The sequence below is a fragment of the Nymphaea colorata genome, chromosome 7, assembly GCF_008831285.2.
Source record: "Nymphaea colorata isolate Beijing-Zhang1983 chromosome 7, ASM883128v2, whole genome shotgun sequence".
Classification (NCBI taxonomy): Eukaryota; Viridiplantae; Streptophyta; class Magnoliopsida; order Nymphaeales; family Nymphaeaceae; genus Nymphaea; species Nymphaea colorata.
The window spans coordinates 17,444,968-17,468,215 of record NC_045144.1 but is presented as its reverse complement, the minus strand read 5'-3'; the positions used below and the strand labels follow the sequence as shown (position 1 = coordinate 17,468,215).

At 39.3% G+C, this 23,248-nt stretch overlaps 4 protein-coding genes across 4 annotated transcripts; 3 read left to right on the top strand and 1 right to left on the bottom strand.

Moving 5' to 3' along the window:
• Nucleotides 1-106: 106 nt before the first annotated feature.
• On the top strand, nucleotides 107-781 carry LOC116257174 (uncharacterized). Its single transcript, XM_031633787.1, has one exon. It carries the CDS (start codon nucleotides 107-109, stop codon nucleotides 779-781), a length of 675 nt encoding a protein of 224 aa, XP_031489647.1.
• A 2,188-nt stretch (nucleotides 782-2,969) lies between these two features.
• On the top strand, nucleotides 2,970-3,743 carry LOC116257173 (E3 ubiquitin-protein ligase CIP8-like). Its single transcript, XM_031633786.1, has one exon. The coding sequence runs from the start codon at nucleotides 2,970-2,972 to the stop codon at nucleotides 3,741-3,743; it is 774 nt and encodes a 257-aa protein (XP_031489646.1).
• A 3,551-nt stretch (nucleotides 3,744-7,294) lies between these two features.
• LOC116258165 (protein SRC2-like) lies at nucleotides 7,295-9,600 on the top strand. Its single transcript, XM_031635316.2, has one exon. It carries the CDS (start codon nucleotides 8,056-8,058, stop codon nucleotides 8,605-8,607), a length of 552 nt encoding a protein of 183 aa, XP_031491176.1. The 5' UTR covers nucleotides 7,295-8,055; the 3' UTR covers nucleotides 8,608-9,600.
• Nucleotides 9,601-11,704: 2,104 nt separating this feature from the next.
• On the bottom strand, nucleotides 11,705-12,577 carry LOC116257832 (uncharacterized). Its single transcript, XM_031634828.2, has one exon. It carries the CDS (start codon nucleotides 12,466-12,468, stop codon nucleotides 11,821-11,823), a length of 648 nt encoding a protein of 215 aa, XP_031490688.1. The 5' UTR covers nucleotides 12,469-12,577; the 3' UTR covers nucleotides 11,705-11,820.
• Between the last annotated feature and the right edge of the window lie 10,671 nt (nucleotides 12,578-23,248).

Genomic DNA, 23,248 nt, shown 5'->3' with positions numbered 1-23,248 from the left:
CTAATTTACATAGTCTTTTATTTATTTATAAGGAGCTCTGCTTCCATTGTTACAAAATCAGAGAGCCAGAAGAAGAAGAATGGAGATGTTGACCACCATTCGAACAATGTCTCACCGTTTCACGATGTTTGGACAAACATCTGAAGAAGATGGGGCTTCAAGAAGTGTGCACTTAGAGCTACGATTGAGGTTTTATGTCGAAAGCACTTCAGAGGAGGTGCCAGAGGCCACATACCTTTGGGAGGAGACGAGTTCTTTTTCTGTGAACCTCAGAAGTCTGGAGGCGGTAGAGGAGACATCGCGTCAGATTCTGCAACACCTGAGCGCTGTCGCTTTCGTGCCGCTTCATCTTGTGATCGACGACATCAGGCTGACGGTGTCCGAGATGGTCCATCAAGTAGCTCGTCAGGTAGATTTGCGAGCCGACGAGTCTCTGGTGATCGCCTCGACCATACATGTTACGTATCACATAGACGACGCCGAGGGGGATGATGCTTCCATCGATATGGAGGAGTTGGATCTCGACGATTCTCAGTTGGTTTATGAGCCGGCGTCGCACCCTGCATCGAGGGCATCGGTGGATGCCTTGGAGAGGAGAAGGGCGTTGGAGCACGAAGAGAGTGCAGAGAATCTGTGCGTGGTTTGCCAGGATGAGGTTGGAACGGGAGACCGCATAGCTAAGATGCCGTGCTCCCACGAGTTTCATGAAGTCTGCATCCTGGCATGGCTTGAGCGGGCTCCTTCTTGCCCTACGTGTCGATTTGAGTTGCCCACGGATTGATGCTTGATTTTTCTAATGTATGTAATTGAACATTGTATTCGTCAAGCATAAATTCAAATGATAATCTTGGTCTACATGTGATGTTGAAACAAACGCTCTTTTGTCTCACGGGAAGCATTCTTCATATTTCCCCAAGTGATCGTGGTTGAGTCTAGATAATCCTTCTCTTCCGTCTTTGTTCTGGTTTCTGCAATAAGTCAATTCACCAAAACTGCAATCTTATAGCAGGCCCCAAGCTACTCTACGTAATACTTAGAATGTATATACAACAGACAAGTACAAGTATATATATATATATATATATAGAAAAAGAGAGAGAGAGAGCCGATAAAATGGAAATATATTCCTAAAATTTGGGGACAAGAAGTCTCTTAAATAAAAAAACAAACAGTAAAAACAAAAACAAGAAAACAAAATATATTTGCCCAGTCACCCAGCCGCAGACCGACAGCGGTGCCTTAACCGAATGGCAAACTGGACATCCCCTTGCACAAGACAAGTCACAAAATCTGACGAAGAGAAGGTGCCCTTGAAGATCCTGCGCTCATTCCAAATGCATCACCAAGCTGAAATGAGCCACGACCTCCAAACACGACTCCATGAAGCAAACAAGTGGGAGGAAGGACAAAAGAGGAAAAAAAGATGAATGAATGGTGGGTTTGAAAGTGTACTAAATAGGGAAGGCCAGCTAGAAGCAAGGACACTAGAGAACAAAAGGCAAGAAGTAAAAAGGTGAACCCGAAACTCAGCCGTGACAAGACAGATGAGACACTGATTAGCCAAGCTGATGCCAAAGCGCTGTAAATGGTAAAAAATATTGATATGACCAGTAAAAAGAAGTCAGGAAAAAGCAATGACACGAAAAAAGAGATCAAGGAACCAAATAAAACGGGATGAAAGTGACACAACAGAAGGACAAAAAAAAACCAGGTAGCAAGAAGAAAACAAGTACTTTTAAAAACAAACAAAACACGAAGTCTTTTTTCTTCAACACAAGTACTATTAAAAACAAGCAAGAAACAATGTGCTTTACTTTGTTAATGTAAAACCGTACTGAACCTTTCCATATACAACATTTTTGAACATTTTTTTTTCTTTCTTTTCAATGCCAATGGGAATGAATGGAACCCATCTTCAACTTGGCAGTGTGCTTTGGCCAAACGGGATTGGAATTGACGATGTTCCGTTATCATGCAACCTTTCCCAGCTATGCCATTCCTTTCAGAGCTTCACGAATTCTATTTGTTCAAGTAGTTTTTAAAAGAAGGGCTTAGGTACTGACTGTGGACCATTTGCGCAGTTTGATGCAAGAATGTATAAGATTCGACGACGATTAAAAAAAATCAATGAGTTTAATTAAATTTTTTCCGAACTGATATCCAACCAAATGTATTGTTCACACTCCAAAAACGTGAACGTTACTCTTTCTCCCTCTCTCTCTCTACCACGGGATATCGATGCAAATAAGATAACTACGGTTAAAAAATAAAATAAGTTTAGATTATCTTTGACCAATATCTAACCAAATGTTCGTAGTGTTTACACTTCAAAAACGTAATCCAGGTTATATTGATAAAGTGGATTCTAGCAGTGATTGCGTTCGTATGGGCTTTACTCTCACCGGATAGAGCTCATATGCAGGAACATGATTTTCTAAGCTCCCAATGGATGTTAAATCTGTTCCCCTTGATGATTTTATCCTTGTTCTCGACTTTTATTCAAAGCTGTAAGCTCTAAAATCTTTTTTGAGGTAAAAAATGATTCTCAAGAATATATGTATATATATATGGCGTCATTGGCCTTAATGAATTCCCAGTTTGATAGGGAGCATATAACAGTATCAGATCATTTAGTGAGGTAAACGACGTCATTGGCTTAATTAATTCCGAGTTTGTTAAGGAGCATATATCAGTATATCAGATTGGCTTCAGATATATATTGACGGGTCTAAGCTCCATCAAAAGTCTATCCACTTACATGAAGTGCTGGCTTCTGGATTTTGATATAAATCCAGCTTTTCATATCAATCAGGAATGGTTCATGGAGAAGCAGATAAACCCCAACCGGTGTACCTTTAGGCTTCCATATTTATCTCTTAGTTCAATAGCATTTAAGCATTACATCTCTCCTATAGCTTCCAACCGGAAGACGAGCTTAGAGAGAAAGAGAAGACCTTAGAGAGACAGAGATGTTGAGGACGACGGTTCGCACATCATGTCACAGTTTTATAGTGGTTTCTTTACCAAGACTGGAAGGTCCTGAGACGCCTTCAGAGATGGTACATTTGCAATTCGAGATCAGGCTTTGTTCAGAAGCCCCAGGAGAAGGTGGTCGTGAGGAGGGTTCGATGGAGCCTGCAGCGGCCGTTCATGATTTTCTCAGCTCGTTGACAAGCTCCTTCGTGGTGAACCGCAGCAGCTTGAGGAGCCAACAGCAGCTGTCAGAGCAAATCCAGCAGCACTTCTCCGACCTCGAGTGCGAGTGGCTTCTCCTTCCGGTGGACCAGCTTTCAGGGGAGCTGTTCAACTTGATCCAGCAGAGAACTGACCTGAATGTGCTGAGACCAGAGGAATCTTTGGTGGTAGTGTCGTCTACCACCGTCACTTATCATGTGCATTTCATTGAGGAATACAGGTCGGAAGACGTGGAGGGTTCGGCTGGTGATATAGAGGAGTATTTAGAGGAGTTGGCGCTCAGCGATTCCCTGCAGTTTGCTTCCGAGCTGGAGCAGGTCCCTGCATCGAGGGCATCGGTGGATGCCTTGGAGAGGAGGAAGGTGGAAGGGCAGGAGGAGAATGCCCAGATTAATAGTTGTGTTGTTTGTCAAGATGGAGTCAGCAACGGAGACTCGGTGGCTAAGATGCCTTGCTCCCACGAGTTTCATGAAGATTGCATCTCGACATGGCTCAAACGAGCTCATTCTTGCCCATTGTGTCGCCTTGAGCTGCCCACTGATGATTGAATGATTCATGCGCTGTCACTGCGTTTTGTTCTTCTTTTCTTTGTTGCTTGTTGAGAAAAGTAAATCGACATTTTATCAAATATATAATGTTCCATACGTATTTGCATGCATATGCCAACATCTTGTTTTGGTTTGGAGTTGCTGCGGCTTGAACTTTACTAAAAATTTTCCTTCGCTTTTCCTGTTTTGATCCGTCTTCCTGGAGGTGGTCTATTGTAGTTGTCGGTCAGGGTCGTCATCTATTTTCTTTACTTCACAGATAGCTCCATAATCAATTCTATTAAATGGCTCATCTTCTTTGATACAAGAATATCACAGGAAAAGAAAAAGAAAGAAAATTAGTGTAAAACATAGGGTTCCTCTGGAAGGGGGAAAAGGCGGTCCAGTTACAATATACAATGTATTTGCACAAAAAATACTCTCTCACGGCAGTACTGGGAAATCAACCACTTCTTATCACAATAACAAGCAAACAATGTATTTGGCAGAAGTACAGCAATCAAACTGGGGTCTTAATGCATTCAAACACACTAGATAATGCAATGTTTCTTCCTGTTACATTAGAGATTTTCAGCTATCTTTCCATTAAAGAGGACAGTAATCCATGCTCCCAAAAGCTCACCCATATACTCTCTGCTTCAGATTCTACATTGCAAGTTCCAATTATAACCGAGCATACAAACGGACCAACCATGGCACAGCAGTGGCAGTTGCTACAAAATAATGCTAAAAACAATCGAAATAGCAACACCTACCAATTACTACTTTCTTTTTCTTGTTCGAAGCCAATCCTAGCATGTACTCCAGGTCAATACAAGTTGAAACTAGAAGATAGTCACACAAACGCAGGTTACCAGTTTCATGTTTGCTAATGCCAAAAGAAACATAAGCACATGCAGTTCTAGAGCTAGATAAGTTCTAAGATCTACACTCATGTCGGCTTGAGTTCGGCAGATATATATTCATGGCTCTAAGCACGATCAAAATTCTATTATGAAGCATTGGCTTATATATATATATATATATATATCATTTGCAAAACAAGGTACTCAACAAAGGAAAACCACAGGTTTTCAGCTTTCTACAACTTTTCTTCCACTCTTAAGCTCAACCACAACAGACAAAGAGGGAGAGGGAGAGGAGTCCTAAATACTGATGTCCTCTTTTGTAGATAAACACCTTTATTTCTTTTAATAAAATAAAAAAGGTGTATGGAATCTAGGAAATCTAACCCCTCAAACCCATCGATACGCATTTAAGCGTGAGAGAGAGGATTGATGGTTGTGGTGGTAGCATGTTATTTCTTATTGTTCTACAGTCACCGCCCTTAACCTCGTCCTCTTTCTTTTCGCTTTCTTGGTGTGCAGGGCTGTATTCGCTATAAGAGCATTCAAATTTCTTCTTAGCAATTTCTTAGAATAAGGAAATTTTATAACTAAATTTAAAGAAAGTTAGTAACATAAAATATTTGGTAAATAAATTATAAAAGGCAAAGGAAGATGGAGAAAATAAGAAAAAAAAAAAAACACTAGTTCAAATAATCAGATTTCTACTTTCTTTTTCCTTACACTGACCAATTATTAAGAAGAAAGTTGAATACTCTTATAAGCAACATAGCCACAGCAAGAAAACGGAAAGAAAGAAGAGGTAAAGGGCGGTGGCTGTTGAATAAGAACAAAGAACAAAGCTACTATCGCTACTACCACTACCAGCTAGCATTTTTCTCTCTTTTTCTCATATCTAAAGGTTTGAGGGGTTAAATTTTGTAGAGTACACCTTATACCTTTTTATTTTATTAAATGAAATAAAGGTGTTTATTTACAAAAGAAGGCATTGGGACTAAGGACCTCCCTCTCTCTCTCTCTCTCTAAAGGCTGAGCTAAATAGAACAGAAAAAAAGTTGTAGAAAGTTTAGAGCCTAGAGTTTTTCTTTGTTGGGTACCGTAAGCTTCATGAGAAATGCATCGTCGTACCTAAGCCCCTTAATTGATGATCACTTGACCAATGTCTACACATATTATGGGTGTATGTTTGCTTACGTACCAAACCATATACAAAGCGTTTGGCATATGCATACAACTATTAGAGTCTGGGATAATATTAAAAATGTTGTCACTATATGGCTAACTGGTTACTTTCATGGGCATCACGCGTTTTTACACCTTTGGATGCTGTTAGAGAAAGATTAAAAAAAAAAAAAAAACAAAAATAGGAGATTTAACGTGGTTTTTCACCACCAAAGATGCCTGTTTTGGCATCTTTTCCTCTACATATATCATTCCCTTATTAGTTACAACATTATTTTTAATAACAGTAACATTCTTTTTGTTGTGAAAATCCTATTTAAGAACATTAAACACTTTGCACAATGCCTTCTATTTTTACGTCCTCCACAAATTAGACGACATATTTACCTTGAAAAGTTATGAAGATGAATCAAGAGAAGAGATCATTTTGTTGAAGAAGTCAATGATCAGGTCTTCATTGAGGTCCAGATCTTCTTTAACAAGTGCTCTTCATTATCCAAATCAAGCCACCGTCCAAGCATACATCAGAGATTTTTTCTTAGTAAAATTTTTACTATTTTATTTTAAATTTTCGTTAACTCATGCATCTTTTCTCCTACTAAACTAATATTTTCTATGGGATTGAAGAAGATTAATGCGCTTGCACTTACATTAAAGCAAACATTATTGTTAGAGCCAACAACTATTGTCATAAAAACAGCTTCATTTGACAGAGATGTTGAAGTGGTCACTCTTGGAGAAAATATTTTGCAGCTTTAGGATGGGATGCACCAGGTTCATTTGTGACCTACACAATGTAATAGAAAAGAGAATGAACGAATTGATCCAACAACCACGAATAGCTAAATATCCAAGCACAAGAGCATAGGACTATGAAATGAAGTGAGCTAACGGTATAATTAAATAATAACAAATGATCATTTTATTTTTTGATTTTGAAGAGTAATCGGACTGACATGCAACCACAAACCCTTACTCATTAATGTGTGTAACCATCTTACGTAGGCTTGGGTGCACTTCACTGACAATGTTTCCAAAGTCTGCTCCAAGGAATCTGCTCTCGCATCATATATATTTTGAGAAGTTAGATAGGAATTATATGATGCACAAAATTTTTAGACTATTGATCAATCCTGCATAAATCCTGTTTAAAAATTAGAAACGTAACATAACAGATATAGGTTTTTGGTCATGAAATTCGCATATGCGTAGTTAATTTCACCAAAAGACAAACCTGCAAATATTCCAACTTCTCTATTTTCAGATATAGAAAACATATATTTTTTTTTTCAAAATGAACTGCATTTTAATTATTGAAAATTATGAAAGATGCCACTATAAGCAATGCAGAAATATATATATATATATATATATATATGAGGGCATGTCTCTCATAAGATTTTTTTTTTTTTTTTTGATGTAGGAGAGGAATTGAAGGAGAAACTTCTATTTGTGCACAACGAGAGGCCCCCCATCGTGTTTGAACTTATGAATTCAAGAGCTGGAAGACCAAGTCGGATATCAAAAATGTTCAAGGGTTTATGGAGATTCTGACACAGTAACCAAGTTCATGATCTCGAAGACCGTCGGCAGGGTGATTGTGTTAAAGGAAAGAGTAACGGCTTCAGTTCCACTGAGTCTCCAATTGATCATCATACTCTCACAGGAATTTTGAAACCTTAGGCATTTGCATTCATGGATGACTGAACCATCGAGTTTGGCTCCGAAGTCTCGTGGCTTGTTTAGTGATGGTTATGAACGAGGCACTTGCTAGTGTATATGTTATCTGAATGAGAAGCATCCCTTCTGTTCAAACTTGGATATGCTCTCTTCCCTGTTGGTTGGCCTCATGGAACTCATGGAAGCAAGGGATACCCTCAGTTTCTGGTTCGACACAAAGAGTCACATGAACATCTCTGCGAACAGGGTTGAATGTGAAGATATTTCTTGAGATAGGCTTTGACCAGTAGATGAGATGTGGCCCGTGAAGAAGAAAGCTGCAGCACGTCATCTTCTATGGTTTCCTTGTAAATGGGTATGCAGATTGTCCCAGGTGGTAGCTATCAAGGGCCAACAGATGGTTCCTGAAACATCTTCTCTCGAATTTGTGGTCAACCATTGGTTGGCAATTTGATACTCATTATAAACCTGTTGACGATCTTGCTTTTCTCATCCTTCAGAGGGAAAAAGGCTTTCTCTTGCTACAATTTGAGTTTGTGAGCATCCCCAATTCCATATCCCCAATCACTGCCAAATCTTCTTGAAGATTCACGAGATCTAGGGGGATGGAGGTGAAGGCCATTGAGTTAACAGTTCTTTCCTGTAAGGATCTCAAGGGCTTCAATTTCTTCCAGAAGATGTCAGTCTACGCCAAAGTCTGGGTCGGCAATCCCAAGCAAGCGCAGAAGACATCGCCGGACCGGGAGAATGACCGGAATCCTGAATGGAAACATCGGATGCGGTTTGAGTTGAATGAATCAGCGGACAAGTTCACGGTGGATTTTGAGATCCGAAAGGAGGGTGGGCTCGGAGACAAGTCCATTGGCAGGGTCCATGTTCCTGTCATGGACCTGCTGGAAGATTATGCAGGAGGTGTTAGATATGTTTGTTATCAGTTGAAAGGATCGAACGATGAAGCCACCGGATTGCTGAATTTCTCTTATAGCATTGAACCTAAGAATTGCAGCAGCTTCAATCCAACAGATTCTCAACAGGATGCTGGCAAGCCTAACTCAATTGGATCGGCTTGTTCAGAATGGTACCAAGCACCATCATCACTTACTGTTGTACCAGAATCACTCTCTGCAGCACCGCCTTCCATTATATACCCCCTGTAGGAAGCTACTATCCATCACAAGCACCTCATTCGGCTCCTTATCCATCCGACCAGACACCACCAACATCCTCTTTTGGATCATATCAAACTGAAACCTGTTGTACGGAAGCCCATCAGGCACCGATGATACACCCTTCTGCTCCTTATCTGCCTATGCCTGCTCCGGCTGAAAGCCATCACGCTCCACCATCGCTGCAAGTGTGGCCGCCTCATCCATCCGAAGTAACGGCCCCCGTCAATCCGGAATTGTCAGCACCATTTGTTTTACCTCATTTTCCGCCACCATTTCCACCACCTCCTCCAACACTACCCTTTCCACCACCACCACCTCCTCCAGCATTTCCCTTTGCACCACCACCACAGCCGCACCTTTGTTGTCATCGTCCACCACCACCAGATCATCCATTCATGCCAGGATCTTTTGGTTTCAGGCCACATGATCCTGCCTATTGGCGTTGAAGCTTAGTTCAAGGGGCACGGCAAATTGGGTTGAGTCAACAGACAAACATCCCTACTCCTGTAGGCTGTAACTGTGGATAGGTTATGTTCAATGTCAGGCTCTTCACTTAATCTGCCAATTAGTTCCCAACTTTGTTAATTTGTCCTCTGCCAATCCTCTGATTCTTGATGGTTGAGTTTTATTCTCATTCATATACGGTACAAAATGTAATGATGCCTGATGCATGCTCAACTGTGATAAGAATGGATTACTGCATGGATGGATAGATAGATGGCAAAACAACCTCTAAATTCCGCTGCAATTGGTTCTTGCAATGTGCTAATTGCTAAACTTTCGGAATTTATTTGTTTACTTGTCGATCTGTCTTTCCTGTATGTGGAATGTTAAGTGCCTTCGTCTGTGCAAGCGTACTGTCCATCTCTAATGGAGTATTGAGAATTTGGGTCCCCTGTTAAAAGGTCTTGCTTGTTGACTTCTTAGAAAATAAATTACTGTCATTCAAGTTGCTGTGTTTTACATTGGAAATAAAAAAGTTAGAGAGCATGTCCACGCCTTCTTTTGTCTAAAGGCCTTGAAGATTACCCATCACTACTCTTCCTCTGCTGACGCCAATAATACAGTGAAGTTTGGAGAGCATGCCTTGATGAGCTTAAATTTCTGCATGAGTTAATATGATCGAGTAGCATCTAAATTTTCTGGCTTCAGGCACGTAATGGAATGTTAAAGCGTCCTGCTGTTCATGCATTAGAGGCTAGCAGTGACCAAGACAAACAGGGTCATCGTTTACGTCTCCTGCAACTCTAGAGAGTTAATTACTTGAATGCCGGGCACTACTATCATCCATTCTTTCTGCGGTCCAGCAAGTCTTGCTTTCAATTGGATGTTGATGGTGGAGAAGGTTTTGTTGATTATCCAGCTATTGTATTCAGCCTGCTTGATCAGTAACCAACCAATTTGTATTGAATATGCAGTAGAGAGATTTACTACAAAACAGTCAAATTTTGTCTTCGTTTTTTATATTTAATTGCTACTATGCCAGTTACAATATTCATTGTCAATTGTGTTGTTTAAGCTTCAAATGCATATCCAGGTACTTGATCATTCAACTCTACCAATAACATTGCATAAGTTTTGCATAACATTTATTTACATAAATGTAGAAAATTTTGCCTTATTTTTCTCATTTGGTAAACTCCTTTGCTGAGAAAAACAATTATGTGATACATCTGAAGACAAGCACCCAGTTTCATGCTTAGCTCATCTATGAACAAAGAAGGGTTTAAGTTTGCACCAAAGAAAATATGCCGAACACAAATTAGCATTTTCTTTAGCTGAATTTACCTGAGCAGCAACCAGCTGCTGAGTTCATGGCATCTTTCACTTTCTGGAAAAGCAATGTCTGTGGCAAAAGAAAGTGCTTCATCCACCTGTTTAGGGGCTGAACTCAAATACTAAATCAAGTCGAAGAATGTGCCTCTTTATTGGCATAATCTGATAAGCATCTGCCTAACCACACCTTGCTTATATTGGATGCTAGAAGAGCCAGCATCTATTCATGGGTGGAATGGCTGGCAAGGGTTGTTCAACATTTAATGCGCAGAACAGAAAGCGTTTGGTTTGTTTCGAGCATCTTTTTACCTGCTTACAATCAGGAAGACTACTTGATCCATCGACCTAACATAGCACAAAAATATTCAGTTGGTGGTCCAATTGATATACATCGCCGATATGTACAATGATGAAGGCATCAAATCACATGGAAACGAATCATATAGAAAAATGTACAGACTTGCTGTAGATTGGCTCTCTCCAGTCTGGCTTGAAGCGAGGTTGGAGTCATTAATTAGATAGAAGCAATATTGTTTTCATCGCGAGTCATCGAAGGCTGGCATGATGACGGGAAACACGTTTTTTTAGAGAAGAAACTCTTATTGGAAACATTCATGGGATCATTATGATATTAATTTGAGAATCACGATCTTCAAGAATCGTAAGATTCTTCCTGACCAGGCCTTAAAAGGTTGTGATTTTCTGTATGTAACTAAAGCTGTCACCTTACCAAAATTCAAGCCTACGGATGACTTCTAATTTGTATCTGAAGTTACTGCAAACACTTCGCGAGGTTTGGGATTTGTCACATTTTAAACCGGAGAACGGGCTTTCTCAATCAGCCAAAAAATGCCATAACAAGTTTGTGGTTCTTGTGCCCAAACGACAGCCTGATAACGACTGGTTTGTCCCCTCATCTTCCAACCAAAAAGAAAATAAACAAGAAAAGGAGAACAAAAAGTTGGGAGGCCCATTTCTATGGGGAAATGATGCTACACAGTACCTTCAACAGTAGAACAGCATACCACACAAACAGAGAAAACTCAAAGAAAAGAGAATTGTCAACTTAGGATTTAAAGAATCTATATACCACTTTCCTGAAACTAATGCAAACTAATTGTTTCAAGCCTCAGCAATAACAAGACCACCCTCAATTTTTTTCCGGTCAGCTATCAAACGAACCAATCTCTCTCTCTCTCTCTCTCTCTCTCTCTCTATATATATATATATATATATATATATATATATATATATATATATATATATATATATATATATATACCAAAGAAAAATGGTAAAGAAAGGATCAAACAGAAACCGTCTCTGAGTAAAAGGTAGAGAGGTCGAGATAATGTTGATAATCTAACATCAGGATATCGATGCATATTTATATGGACGGTTTTATTACAAGAGAGGATAAACAAATCAACTGCAGCCCCTAGCAAGCATCGCCTGGTACTCCATTTCCTGGTACTGCAGCAGGGCCAAGCGCCCCTGTGACCTCAGCTGCTCATAGAACCTGGCTATGAATTCCTCGGCCTTCTCGTCCACCGGGTCGGTGGCGTCATACTCATCGTCCTCCGACGGATAATAGCTCGAGATTACGATGGGAAGCGGTGAGATGGCAGGGCTGATCTTCTCACCGTCGGCGAGGTCGATGGGATCGAGGAGCGACGAGAGGTCGGAGTTGGACATGTCGAACTGGGGCCTGTTGACAATGACGTGGTCGTCGGAGTCGTCGGCGTGAGGGGGGTTGATGCAGGGTAGGGAGGGGAAGTAGTAATGGAGCTTCCTTTTGGTGGCGGAGCCAGCGCCGCCATGGAAGAAGAGGGGGTCGGGGCTGTTGGTGCAGGAGAACTCGTAGTCCTGTGGTCCGAATCCACGGAAGGCGGGGGCGCGGTGGGGGAAGACGATGCTTCGGAAGGATCTGCCGAAGAGTTTGCCTCTTTTCATCATCAAGTTGAGGTCCATGACGAGCTTGCGCTTCGGCGTGAAGCCTTTCCTGACCATCAAGAAGGCGACGCGCAGGAGGTTCCACAGGCGCTTGGCTCTAGTACCAGAGTTGATCTCCATTTTCACCTCCTCCTTCTTCTTCCCCGCGTCTTCTGACGATGGTAGATTCTTTGCCTGCCAGGTGTGACTCCTTGCATAATAGGAGTACGGCTCTGAGAAGAAGGGGAGTTCTCTCGTTGGTCATTATATAGAGAGGGAGAGCTGCGGCGGGCCATGGAGAAGGCCACAGAGAGAAAGAGACAGTGTGTTCTGGTGGGCCATTAAACCACCACTCAGAGGCCTGAATTTCCACAAGAAAGGGCCCATGGAAGAGCCTCTCCTATCCAGTTGTTCTTGCCAAGAAAAATCTTCTCCTCATCTTACTAAATTGAGCATTCTATTTTCCTGTTTTCGAATTCCTGATTTACTTTTCTTTTTTTCACAAAAGGGAGTGAATGATCAAGAATAGGTGGTTTATTACGGCATTTTACTGGAATCTTATAATCTGCAAGTCACTCTCGTCTACATCAAGTCAACTGTAAATGTTTAAAAATGTGTGCATAAGACTTCTCAGAACCAATCGACCAATCATACTTTTTTTTTCAAACTTGTAAAACCTTTTTAGTCTTGAAATTTCTGCTGTTTCCCCATTAATTTTAAGAACTCCCATGCCACTAACTAACTCATATAGAAGATTCATGAAATTTAGAAAACCTGAAAGGTATTTGAAAAATTGTCAAGTGGGTGATTACAAAAATATCTCATTGGTGGACTAGGAAAAAAAAGCAGTAGAGTTGCTGGAAAGGGCTTGCTAAGAAGTTGCATATCTCAGTTGCTGGCGAATGAAGCAATCGTGGTCAGATAGCAACGTAAAACATTGGTTTGGAAGATTGGGCTCTATTTCCTTGCAAATGTTTGTATCTGTTACGCGGTGTTGATTGATCTATTTGAAACTGCAGTGAGTAATGTCAACTAAAACCGCTATTTCAAATCAGCCAGTTAACGTTGTGGTTGAATGTCTTTTTTTTTTTATTATTATATATCACTAAAAACCATTACAAAATGTGAATTTTGTCGCTAAAAGCCATGGTCAAGTAAATGATCACTTCCAATATACCTTTTGTGACAGTTTTTATCAATGTATAACAAATAAAACCATTCGACCATAGAAGTCACTGTCTGATTTCAATTCTTCTCTCTCTCTCTCTCTCTCTCTATATATATATATATATATATATATATATATATATATATATATATATATATATATATATATATATATATATATATATATATATACACACACACTTGCCATTGAAGAAGCTGTACTGTTCATCCAACTCTTTGACAATCCATTCAGATGAACAAATGATCTTGTATGGAGAGTCTGCGGCGGCTGAACCAATTTACGACACGATTTCACATATCTCCATTGGTTATCAAATGTTTGATACAATACAATATCCGATATAATTTTTTTTATTTATTTTGCTAGTTGTCCCGAGCCAATTATAAGATTCCTCATATAATATCAATCGACAAGTTCATATATATGATGGTGCTGAACAACTGGCCGCGTGTGGGGGGCACGCGCACGCTATGACCATTTGTTCACGAAATTTATTTGGATTTCTCTTTAACTTTTTTTCCTGCAAGTTAACTCATCCTTATATAGATCAGCTTCTGGTTCTCAGGCCCTTCAGTGGTCAACAAATCAACTATTGAAGACGCAGTAAATCTTGTGGGACAAATGCATGGGTTGATCATACCAATGGGCAACGATGGATTGATAAAGTTTGGCATTACTAGTTCGCTTCTCTTCTTCCTCCGAATTATTTTAGTATTTGTGTTTGAAACCTGACCATGCTTTCGCGGTTGCAGATTTTCGGCATGGAAGAGGAAACTGCGCCTTAAAATAACAAGGCCGACTTGACTAAATCCTTGGTCCTTGGCATCTAAATTCGTCACATGTGAACGAGTTAGCCGAGTTGTCGGCCTAATGCATAAGTTTTTCCCTTCTCTTGTTTGGACTCAAGGTGTCGAGTGTCAACGGCATGTGGATTTGTCTGTGGATACATGCCAATAAATGAATGATTTATCATAAAACTGAAGACATGTGAATTTCAACTTAAACAAATCGTTTGTTATGGAACTAAAACCGGTGAATTCAAACGATATGTTCCGGATTCAACGTTCAGACAGTATCGTACGGTTCATGAATTTTACACTTCACGGTGTCAAGTCAAAAGATTAGCTTTTAATTCAAGATCTATCCACGTAATATTATTGTTTACAAATAGTATAATGGATTTGTAGAATGTTGTTTCTAAATTCAGCAACTAAACACTCTATATTGAGGGGCAGAGTTAAGATTTTTTTTTGTTGCAAGGATGGAATTATAGTTTCAAAATTGAAATATAATTTTCCAAATGTTTTTATATAAGCTAAACTAAAATTTTTGAAATTTGCGTGTACAATTTTGACTTTTTAAAAAAACTTTGAGCAGCCCCTCTCATTATACTTTTTGAACAGAAATGACACTTTTAGGTCAATTTGAAAAGCAAAACAATATGTAATCGTTTCATGAAGTTTATGAACCGAAAGACTATTTTTATAACACCTCAGAAATTTAGTCTCATTGTGAATGATTTTGAAGGGCTTATAAAGAGAGTCATTAATGAAATGATTGTCATGATTCCTAGTTTTTTTAGGATTTGAATCAAACTATTAGGGTGCGGGTTAAAATCCATCAAACGAGAGGCCCAAAGGTTCTTACAATTTCATCCTAGCACCTAAAAAAAAGCTAAAGGTTTCACTCATTATGCCAACCCCCTTGAAGACATCCTGTAATTCTCTAACTACATCTCTAATTACATTCTTATGTTTGATACAACACATCGGAGGTCCGTCTCAATGGTGTTTCATGTTTCATGTCAGTAACACTAACGTCACCCATCGAGTAACATACTCCACATGATTGAAAATCGTATCTGCATTTGTTACACGTAATAAAGCCAGGAATTAAGAAAAGGGGCCACAAAAGCAGTCACTGGTTCGGCGGGGGGCGAAGGCGACCCCACCAACCCCGAGAAACAGGGGATGGTGGTAGAAGCCAGTGGAGGTTGTCTGCACTAATTCCTTTTGAGAAGCCATTAGCGGCCTGACCTCCTCTTTCACCAGCCATTACAACCAAACGCAGCGGTCGGATTTTTTAAAAGAAAGAGAAGGCAGAAGGGTTCAAATTAAAGATTCATATTGCGAGTTGGTCAAGCTTTCGAATATAAATTTTCCAAAGTGCGACGACTTTTTCCGGTGAAAGAAGCGGGGGGAGGGGCTCGAGGTAGCTGCTTTGTAGGTTTTGGGGAGGCGCTGCTGCTGGTGGTGGACCTCCCCTTCATCAATGAAAGCTACCATTCAACCACCAACTTCATATTATTCTACTGTTAGTTTCTGAATCAACTCATAAGCTTAAGAACTAAGGCTTTCGATCAGAGTGTCTCTGTGTCTGTGGATCCAACTGTTTGCAGGAAGGAATTAAACTATTTGGAACAGTGAGACCAATCATTGGCACATTGCCTACAGACACGCAGTTCTTGTAGGTTGTACCTTAGTCTCATATGATGGTTGCGCCATTGACGCTACGGTTGTACACCTTGTATAGGCTGGCAAGTTGTCTGAATGTGATCCGAAGATTTCTGCAATTCATGAGCTAATGCATTTTGTTGCCTCAGATTTTTTTGACTTTAAACCTCAGATCAGACCTTATTTCTCGTGAATCAATTAAGAACTGATCAGCACATATAAGACCTGGCATTTCTATGTGATTGACTTGGATCTATAGTACAGTATCTCAGTCGGAGATCAAAGCCAGATGAAACTGCATCGTGAGTTTCAAAAGTAACTGGATTGATCTGAGTTTCAACTAAACAGATTTGAAGTACATGTTTTTTGAGGCTGATATTAATGCGACCAACTTCGTGGAATCTGCGTATTGGACATTGGGAACAAGTTCATGTTCTAATGGCGGATCGATGGGAGGGAGGGAAGGTCAAGCAGGAAGATGCTCAAAGTCTGGGACAGGGCAGCTAGGAGCACACCCATGTGCAGTTGGGGCCAACTGCTGGGGATGGTCCCTTCCTTCTTTGCAGTGCTGCCCACATCACAGCAACGACGGAAAGCGCTCCAAAATGATTGCCTCTCCGTGTTCGCGTTTTCCTTGTGAAGTTTGATTTCTTGTATGACAGAAAGTTGGAAAGAGAAAATTGACGGCGAGAAGCGACGTGTGGTTGAGGCTTCGCCAACGCAAGGGGCTAAAAGGGCAAGGGATGCTGTCTCCGTCTCTGTCTCTTGATGTTGGTGTCGGTTTTATTTGATCTGCAGCAGCAACCCGTTTCGGATTAGCCATGTGTATTGAGACAGATCGAAATTGAATCTGGGTGCGGCTGAAAATTGTGAAACTCTTTTGACATTTCAGGCTGAATTCATCTTCATTTTCTTACGTTAATTTGCAGCCGGATTCGGATTCTGATCAGCTCAATTGCTAAGAGATGCAATGACGTCAAATTTGGTACATGTCATGAAAATTTCTTACAACAAATTCATTAAAACTAGACGAAGAAGAATGTATGTGGTACAAAATATCCAGCAAAGCAAATGTATGTGGTACAAAATATCCAGCAAAGGGCTAGGCGGCCAGTCACTAATCAAATCAAATCTTAAAGATTTTTACTTTTACAAAAGTGGATGCAGGCTAGAACCATGATTGCATGGTTATGTACCATGCGTGCATGACACGTGCCCCCGAGCCCCTTGACCTCGGGAACTAAGGAGGAGAGAAAAGAAAAGAGGGCCCAGCCACGGCCATGGCCCCTTTACATTTTAAGAATTTTAAGAGTTACTTATTCAAATTTTTGAACATTTTATTCTGGAAACAATTTACAAATATGTATATACAGACTCTTTATATATATATTGATATTTAAAGTAAATGGATGTTTGAAAGAAAAACAAACATCTCTTTTTTATCTCTGTTTGTCTCTTAACCATCCATCATGTTCAATGGACGATCCATATTAAATGGTTGGGTATACTTTACACAGTCGACCCTTTATTGTTCGGCCTTCCCAAGACAAAATTCATGCTTTGTTTGTCACCCTGTTTGATGGTCAGACAATTTTCTGAGGAAGACTTCAAGAATTCAAAAACATGTGAAATGTTTCTCACCCCGTTTGGTTTAGGTCTCCTAGTATACCACGTCAAACCTTTCCTAAGAGCATGCACAATGGCTTTTTTCTTTCATAAATCATGGTTACTAGGAAACGAACCTTTCACATGCATCACCTACACAAGGTAAAGATAAAGAACAAATACAAATTTATTACCATTTGAATGAAATTTAACACAAGAAATAACAAATATAAAACTCAGGTTAGCAGTTTATGTTAAAAAAAAAAAAATCATAGAAGACCAATTAGAAGGGTTTGACAAAGTCATTTATGTTGATCAACTGTGGTCTTCATGTTATAGTACAATAATAGGCTGGTGATATATACATTATATATGCATGCCTATGTGTTATTGTATAATCATTCGACAGCTAAATCGAATCATCTATAAATATTTTAAATTGAACTTAAAATGGGTATTGTAATCTGAATATGAGGAGTGAGAGGGTGTTGGACTTGTGGAAGTCGCAATCACAACGCAAAGCGTATGGAGTTGCATTTGTTATTTCCTTTCTTAAGATGCCAGAACACGTAACCTTTTTTAATAGTTCAAACTGTTTCAGAAACGAACTAATTCTAATAACACGAGACTCTTCTCCAAGGGGGTGCTGGTGAGCCCCAAAATTTGGAATTCTAAAAAAAAAAGAAAAAAAAAAGCACCACTTTGGTAGAGTCGACCCACAAAATGGATGAATAATTGAGCCCTTGAGAGCGATAGACTCCACCAAGTGGAGATATATAAATTCAATGAGATGGCCAGTACAAGTAAACGAATATATATATATATATATATATATATATATATATATACATATTGTAGTGGGCTCATATATATATAATGTCTTCCACATTGAGATACCAAACCATCATAACTTATGGTGGCGGTACACTCGGATTTCGGTATCTTGCGTTTGTTAAAGTTGAAAGTAAACAAGTTTTTGGGCTTTTTTTTTTTTTTAAAATAGTATCGTAACTGGCTACTTGTTAATACGATAGTTCTTTGAAATTTTGAACATAAAAGTGACCTTCGCATTTCTTTTTCCTTTACTCCGAGGGGATTGTATTCACAGAAATGTATATCAATATGGCTTGTTTAATTGAGAAGTTTCGATCAATAAGAATATGAATATGCACAAGCAAGCGGCTTTTCTATTAGGAAATCATTTGTTGCATACTAACAATTTTTACTAGCGAACAAGATGAATTATATTCTCATGTCAGAAAAATACCCAAAAGAAAATCATATGCTTATAGCACACGTGTGTGTGTGCCTTGATAAGCACGCTACGCAAACAGATGCTTGCATAAGCCCCTTTCCCAAAATCATGCAACATGATTTCCTTAATTGTTAAGTTTCGAGTTATTATAATTATTTGTCCAATTTCAAACAAGAACTTTTGCTCATGTCACTGTCAAATTTTAAGTTAACTATTTTCATGGGTCGTTCATTGAATCGTTGGCTATGTCTTCAAACTTGTTTTGAGACCCATTACGGTTCAGAGGACGAGTAGGTTGAGTGGTTATAACAATCACAGGATTTGAATCTCAGATTTCTTTGAGGCGGCGCACCTCACCCTCCACTGGGCTGCAGCCTACGGCGTTTTATGTCACCATCAAATTATTAGGACGTTATGTCTGGGGATGTAGGGTCAGCTTTTGGAAAGAATCTGCAAAATATGTTTGGATAATTTCTCAGCAGTTAAAATTATGCGGTTAATGAGTGACAGGTGCGTGAGAAAGTCAGAGTAAGTAAGAAGATAAAAGTATGAATGTAATTATGTAAACGGTTTGATTCAGTAATCCAAACCATATGGCCTAAAATATGAATATTACATATAATCAGGTCTGATCCACAGATTTGGATTTGGATTCAGTCGACTAATCCATATCAGGTGTACATCCAAGACGCATTTGGTTCGGATCCGACTAAAGGAGTCCTGTTTTAGGCCGACCCGGACATCCTACGAATTTTCTGCGTTTGCGACCCTTCATCAAATAAAACTCGTGAAAGAAAGTGTGAATTCTGAATCTACTGTGAAGTTTTAATGGACATCTGCCCAAATCCATTAATCGACGGCAATATATATACATATATATATATATATATGACTGACTCCCCATTATAGCAAAAGTAGAGCTTGTGGTGTGGAATCTGAATTATGTCAGAATGCAATATCCGGTTCATGGATAAGTAAGCATACTCAAACGCCCCTTTTAATGTACCAACGGATTAGGTTTAATACTAACTTATGTGGGACAATATGGAGTGGGTAGCTTTCTTTAATGTTTAAGAATGGGACAAGACTTTTGGGAGTGCTCTAGATTGTTAATAATGCGCAATAGGGAATATTATTGTATCTTTTATCTCACATTCTCCTTCCCAAATGGCCAAATAGATTTGCATCTACATTTTTTTCTTCTTTATTTGGATCCCAATGAAACCGCGCCAGGGTTGAGAGGTTGTCACCCAACTAGGTGCAGTATAAAACCCTAAGGCTGGTGCTAGGGTCGTAGATAGGTGACCGCTCCGTGAGGCGTATGCCTGAGCTCAATCTGAAACTTTGAATCTACATGTTGGATTTTGGTGATCCTTTCATTTCACTGCCCCAAGGCCAATTAAAAATTTATTAATTATATATTTAGTGCCTCGTCAAAAAAAATTTCTAGTGGCTAGTGCTCAACCTCTTGAGCCTACAAAATATACATTTAGGGGCCGTTCAAGAGATTGTTACTGTCTGATGATTCTACCCCCAAAATTCGAAACATATTCATAGAATACCAAATGTTAATCACATCGGGCTTTTGTTGCTTGCTTACATGCAAATCATCATATCACACCAACGAATATTATGTACACAGGTTCAGAAACAGGAATTCACAACAACGCCTGACAGTTCTTCATAATCATGAATAGTTCTTGACCGTTTTAAAAAAAAAAGAAATGGGAGACTCACCATATAATCATACGATAAACTCATCTTATGAACACAAGATTTACCACTTCCTGAGAGGTATTAGAAATGATCAAGTGTGTATATATATATGTGTATGTGTGTCTTCATTTCCTGACATTTCAAGGTAAAAAAAAGAGAAAAAAGAAAAGGCTGACCTCTGTATGTCAGGGAAAAAGCACCTTGAAATAAATGGCAGGGGATCATATTTTCTGTGATATTTTGTGGTGAGATTAGGGTTGAAACTCGAACCGGGATAGCGATAAAATAACTCAATTCTTGTATCAAGTCAGGCCCATATGCATTAGGACAACTTTATTAAAGTAGAGATTTATAAATTCTTTGTCCTTCCAGAAAATGGGAAGTTCAGGACTAAGGTGCTTTTTGATTCCCTGACACCAGAGAACAGGGTTTCCTTTTCTTTTCTTTCTTAACTTTCTACCTCGAAATTTCAAGAAATGAATGCATATAATATACAGAACCGGCAAAACATGATGGCGTCCGGGCAGGTGAAAATTTTACACGTCCGTTACACCCTGAATTATTTATTTCTGGGGTCTAAAGGACGGCCTAGGAACTACCAAACTCCTCCTACTTAGATCATCTTGATCGTTCCTAATACTACTAAAGGACTGGTAAATCTTGTGATCTTAAGATGAGCTTATCGGTGAAATTATGTGGTGATTCTCCTAAATGTTTAAAAGGGTGAACAACTATTCATAATTGTGAAGAACTTTCAGGAATTGTTGTGAAGATTCCTGCTTCTGAAGTCAGTCATGGGAGTTCTTTCCTCTATATATAAATATTTGTTGGTGTGGGCTGATGTTTGGCATGCAAGCAACCAACAAAAGCAACAGCGATGGTTTATTGCATTCTTTTTACCCATCCTCTCGCATAGTCATACTATTTATCGGGGCTCTGTATGTGTGTTTGTGTATATAGTTTTGAAAATTTTGAAGAGAGAAAGACGTTTGTTCTCAAGTTAAATTGCAGTGTTAGGATTTGCTGTTACTGCTAGCCTTGATACCACTTGCTTTGGAGATTTCGTTTCATTACTTTCTTAAAATTAGAATTTTATTTTCCATTGATCATGGTTGTTCTTCATAGAGTTTAAAGTAGTTGAACATTATATTGTAGCAAAAGATAATATCCATCGAATCTACATCACAGTATTTCATCTTCTAGTTCTCTAATCTTAATCCATCTCTTAGCATGGATCAGGAAGAAACATTGTCTTGCAACTTCTGCCAAAACCTTAATTTTAGAACACAAGGCCCCACCGCTTTTTCTTTCCTCCCTTGCTTTCCTCCTTTTCTTTTTTCTTCCCCTTTTAGGTGCGCGTGTATTAGTAGTGCTCTTCTAGAGCCACTCATGTACGTTCTACTTTATGTTCATAATTTAGTGCTATTATATAGATCCAGGCTCTCTCTCTCTCTCTCTTTCGTACCAACAAAATGCATGGATCAAATGTTTCCAAGTGCCGATCGCACATAGTTGTGGGTGCAGTCACATCTCACGTTTGAACTCAATTATGTGATAAAAGAGTATCTCTCTGTCTTTTCTTTGGCTTTTGTGGTACTGGTTGAATGGTTTCTGTATGTAATTGAAGAAGCCTCCTCATTGGATCGGTTGATTGCCTTGTATCAGAGTAAGCAGAAAAAAACCACAGCAGAAACCTCTGGCCGGTGGTTTATTTTTCTTGGATTGTATGTGGCGGTCCAGATTTTGTCTTGCAGCTGCGTACATGAAAGTTGGCAGAAGCCAGAAAGTGTTAAACTTTCATGGTTTTAGACTTAGTTTTCTTAGGACGGGAGAATTCCAAGCTACCAAATGAAACTATACATGAAAGGAAACGCAGCATTGATTTTTCTTTATAGCATTCAAGACAAAAATAAAAATACATCCTTTAAACTTGTGAGTTTCTCCTAGTTAGGCGGTTGAATTTAAGATCACCAAGTTGAAGAAGGTTTATGAACTTGTAACTTAATGACCCATCCCAAAAATCTGATCTTATGAGAACCCACTGTGGTGAACTTAACTCTGCCAGATCAATACTCAAAAGGCTATGAATCACATACAAATAGCAAATCATCTTCGATATAAATAATCACTATTCTCATCTCAATTGTGGACAATGACTCTTGCTTTATCTCTTGATCATTAGATGGTTAAATCAGTCAGTTGCAAGAATGCCTGCACCTGCACCAGTTCCATCTCGAGAATTGGGTCACACCCAAGACCAGACTGCTCATAGTTCTTAAAAGTGGCTTTAGAGAATATAATCAGTGTTCTTAAGAAAAAGAAAAGAAAAAATACTTCACATGAACTAACTCACTATAATATAAACTTACAGATGGCAGCGATTAATAAAAAGGTCAAAAGGCTAGATCAGAAGGAAGAAGCAAGGTACCACTCTGTATACGTTCACAGTAAGGAACTTTACAGTACAGCCAGTTTGGTCGGACCCAAGGTTCATCTAAACCTCTTCAAATTTTTTAATCAATGATAAATTCAATAGAACTGTGCTAATGTCTATCCATACCAATCAAAGAAGGATGGCGATTTGATTGGAGAAGTGACAACCTAAAAGGCTCACCAAACCCTCCATTAAACAAGATACAAACACCGCTTTTGTAAGTGGGCTCCTCTGGCCCTTTTCCTTTTCCTTCTACCAAGAGGCCCAAG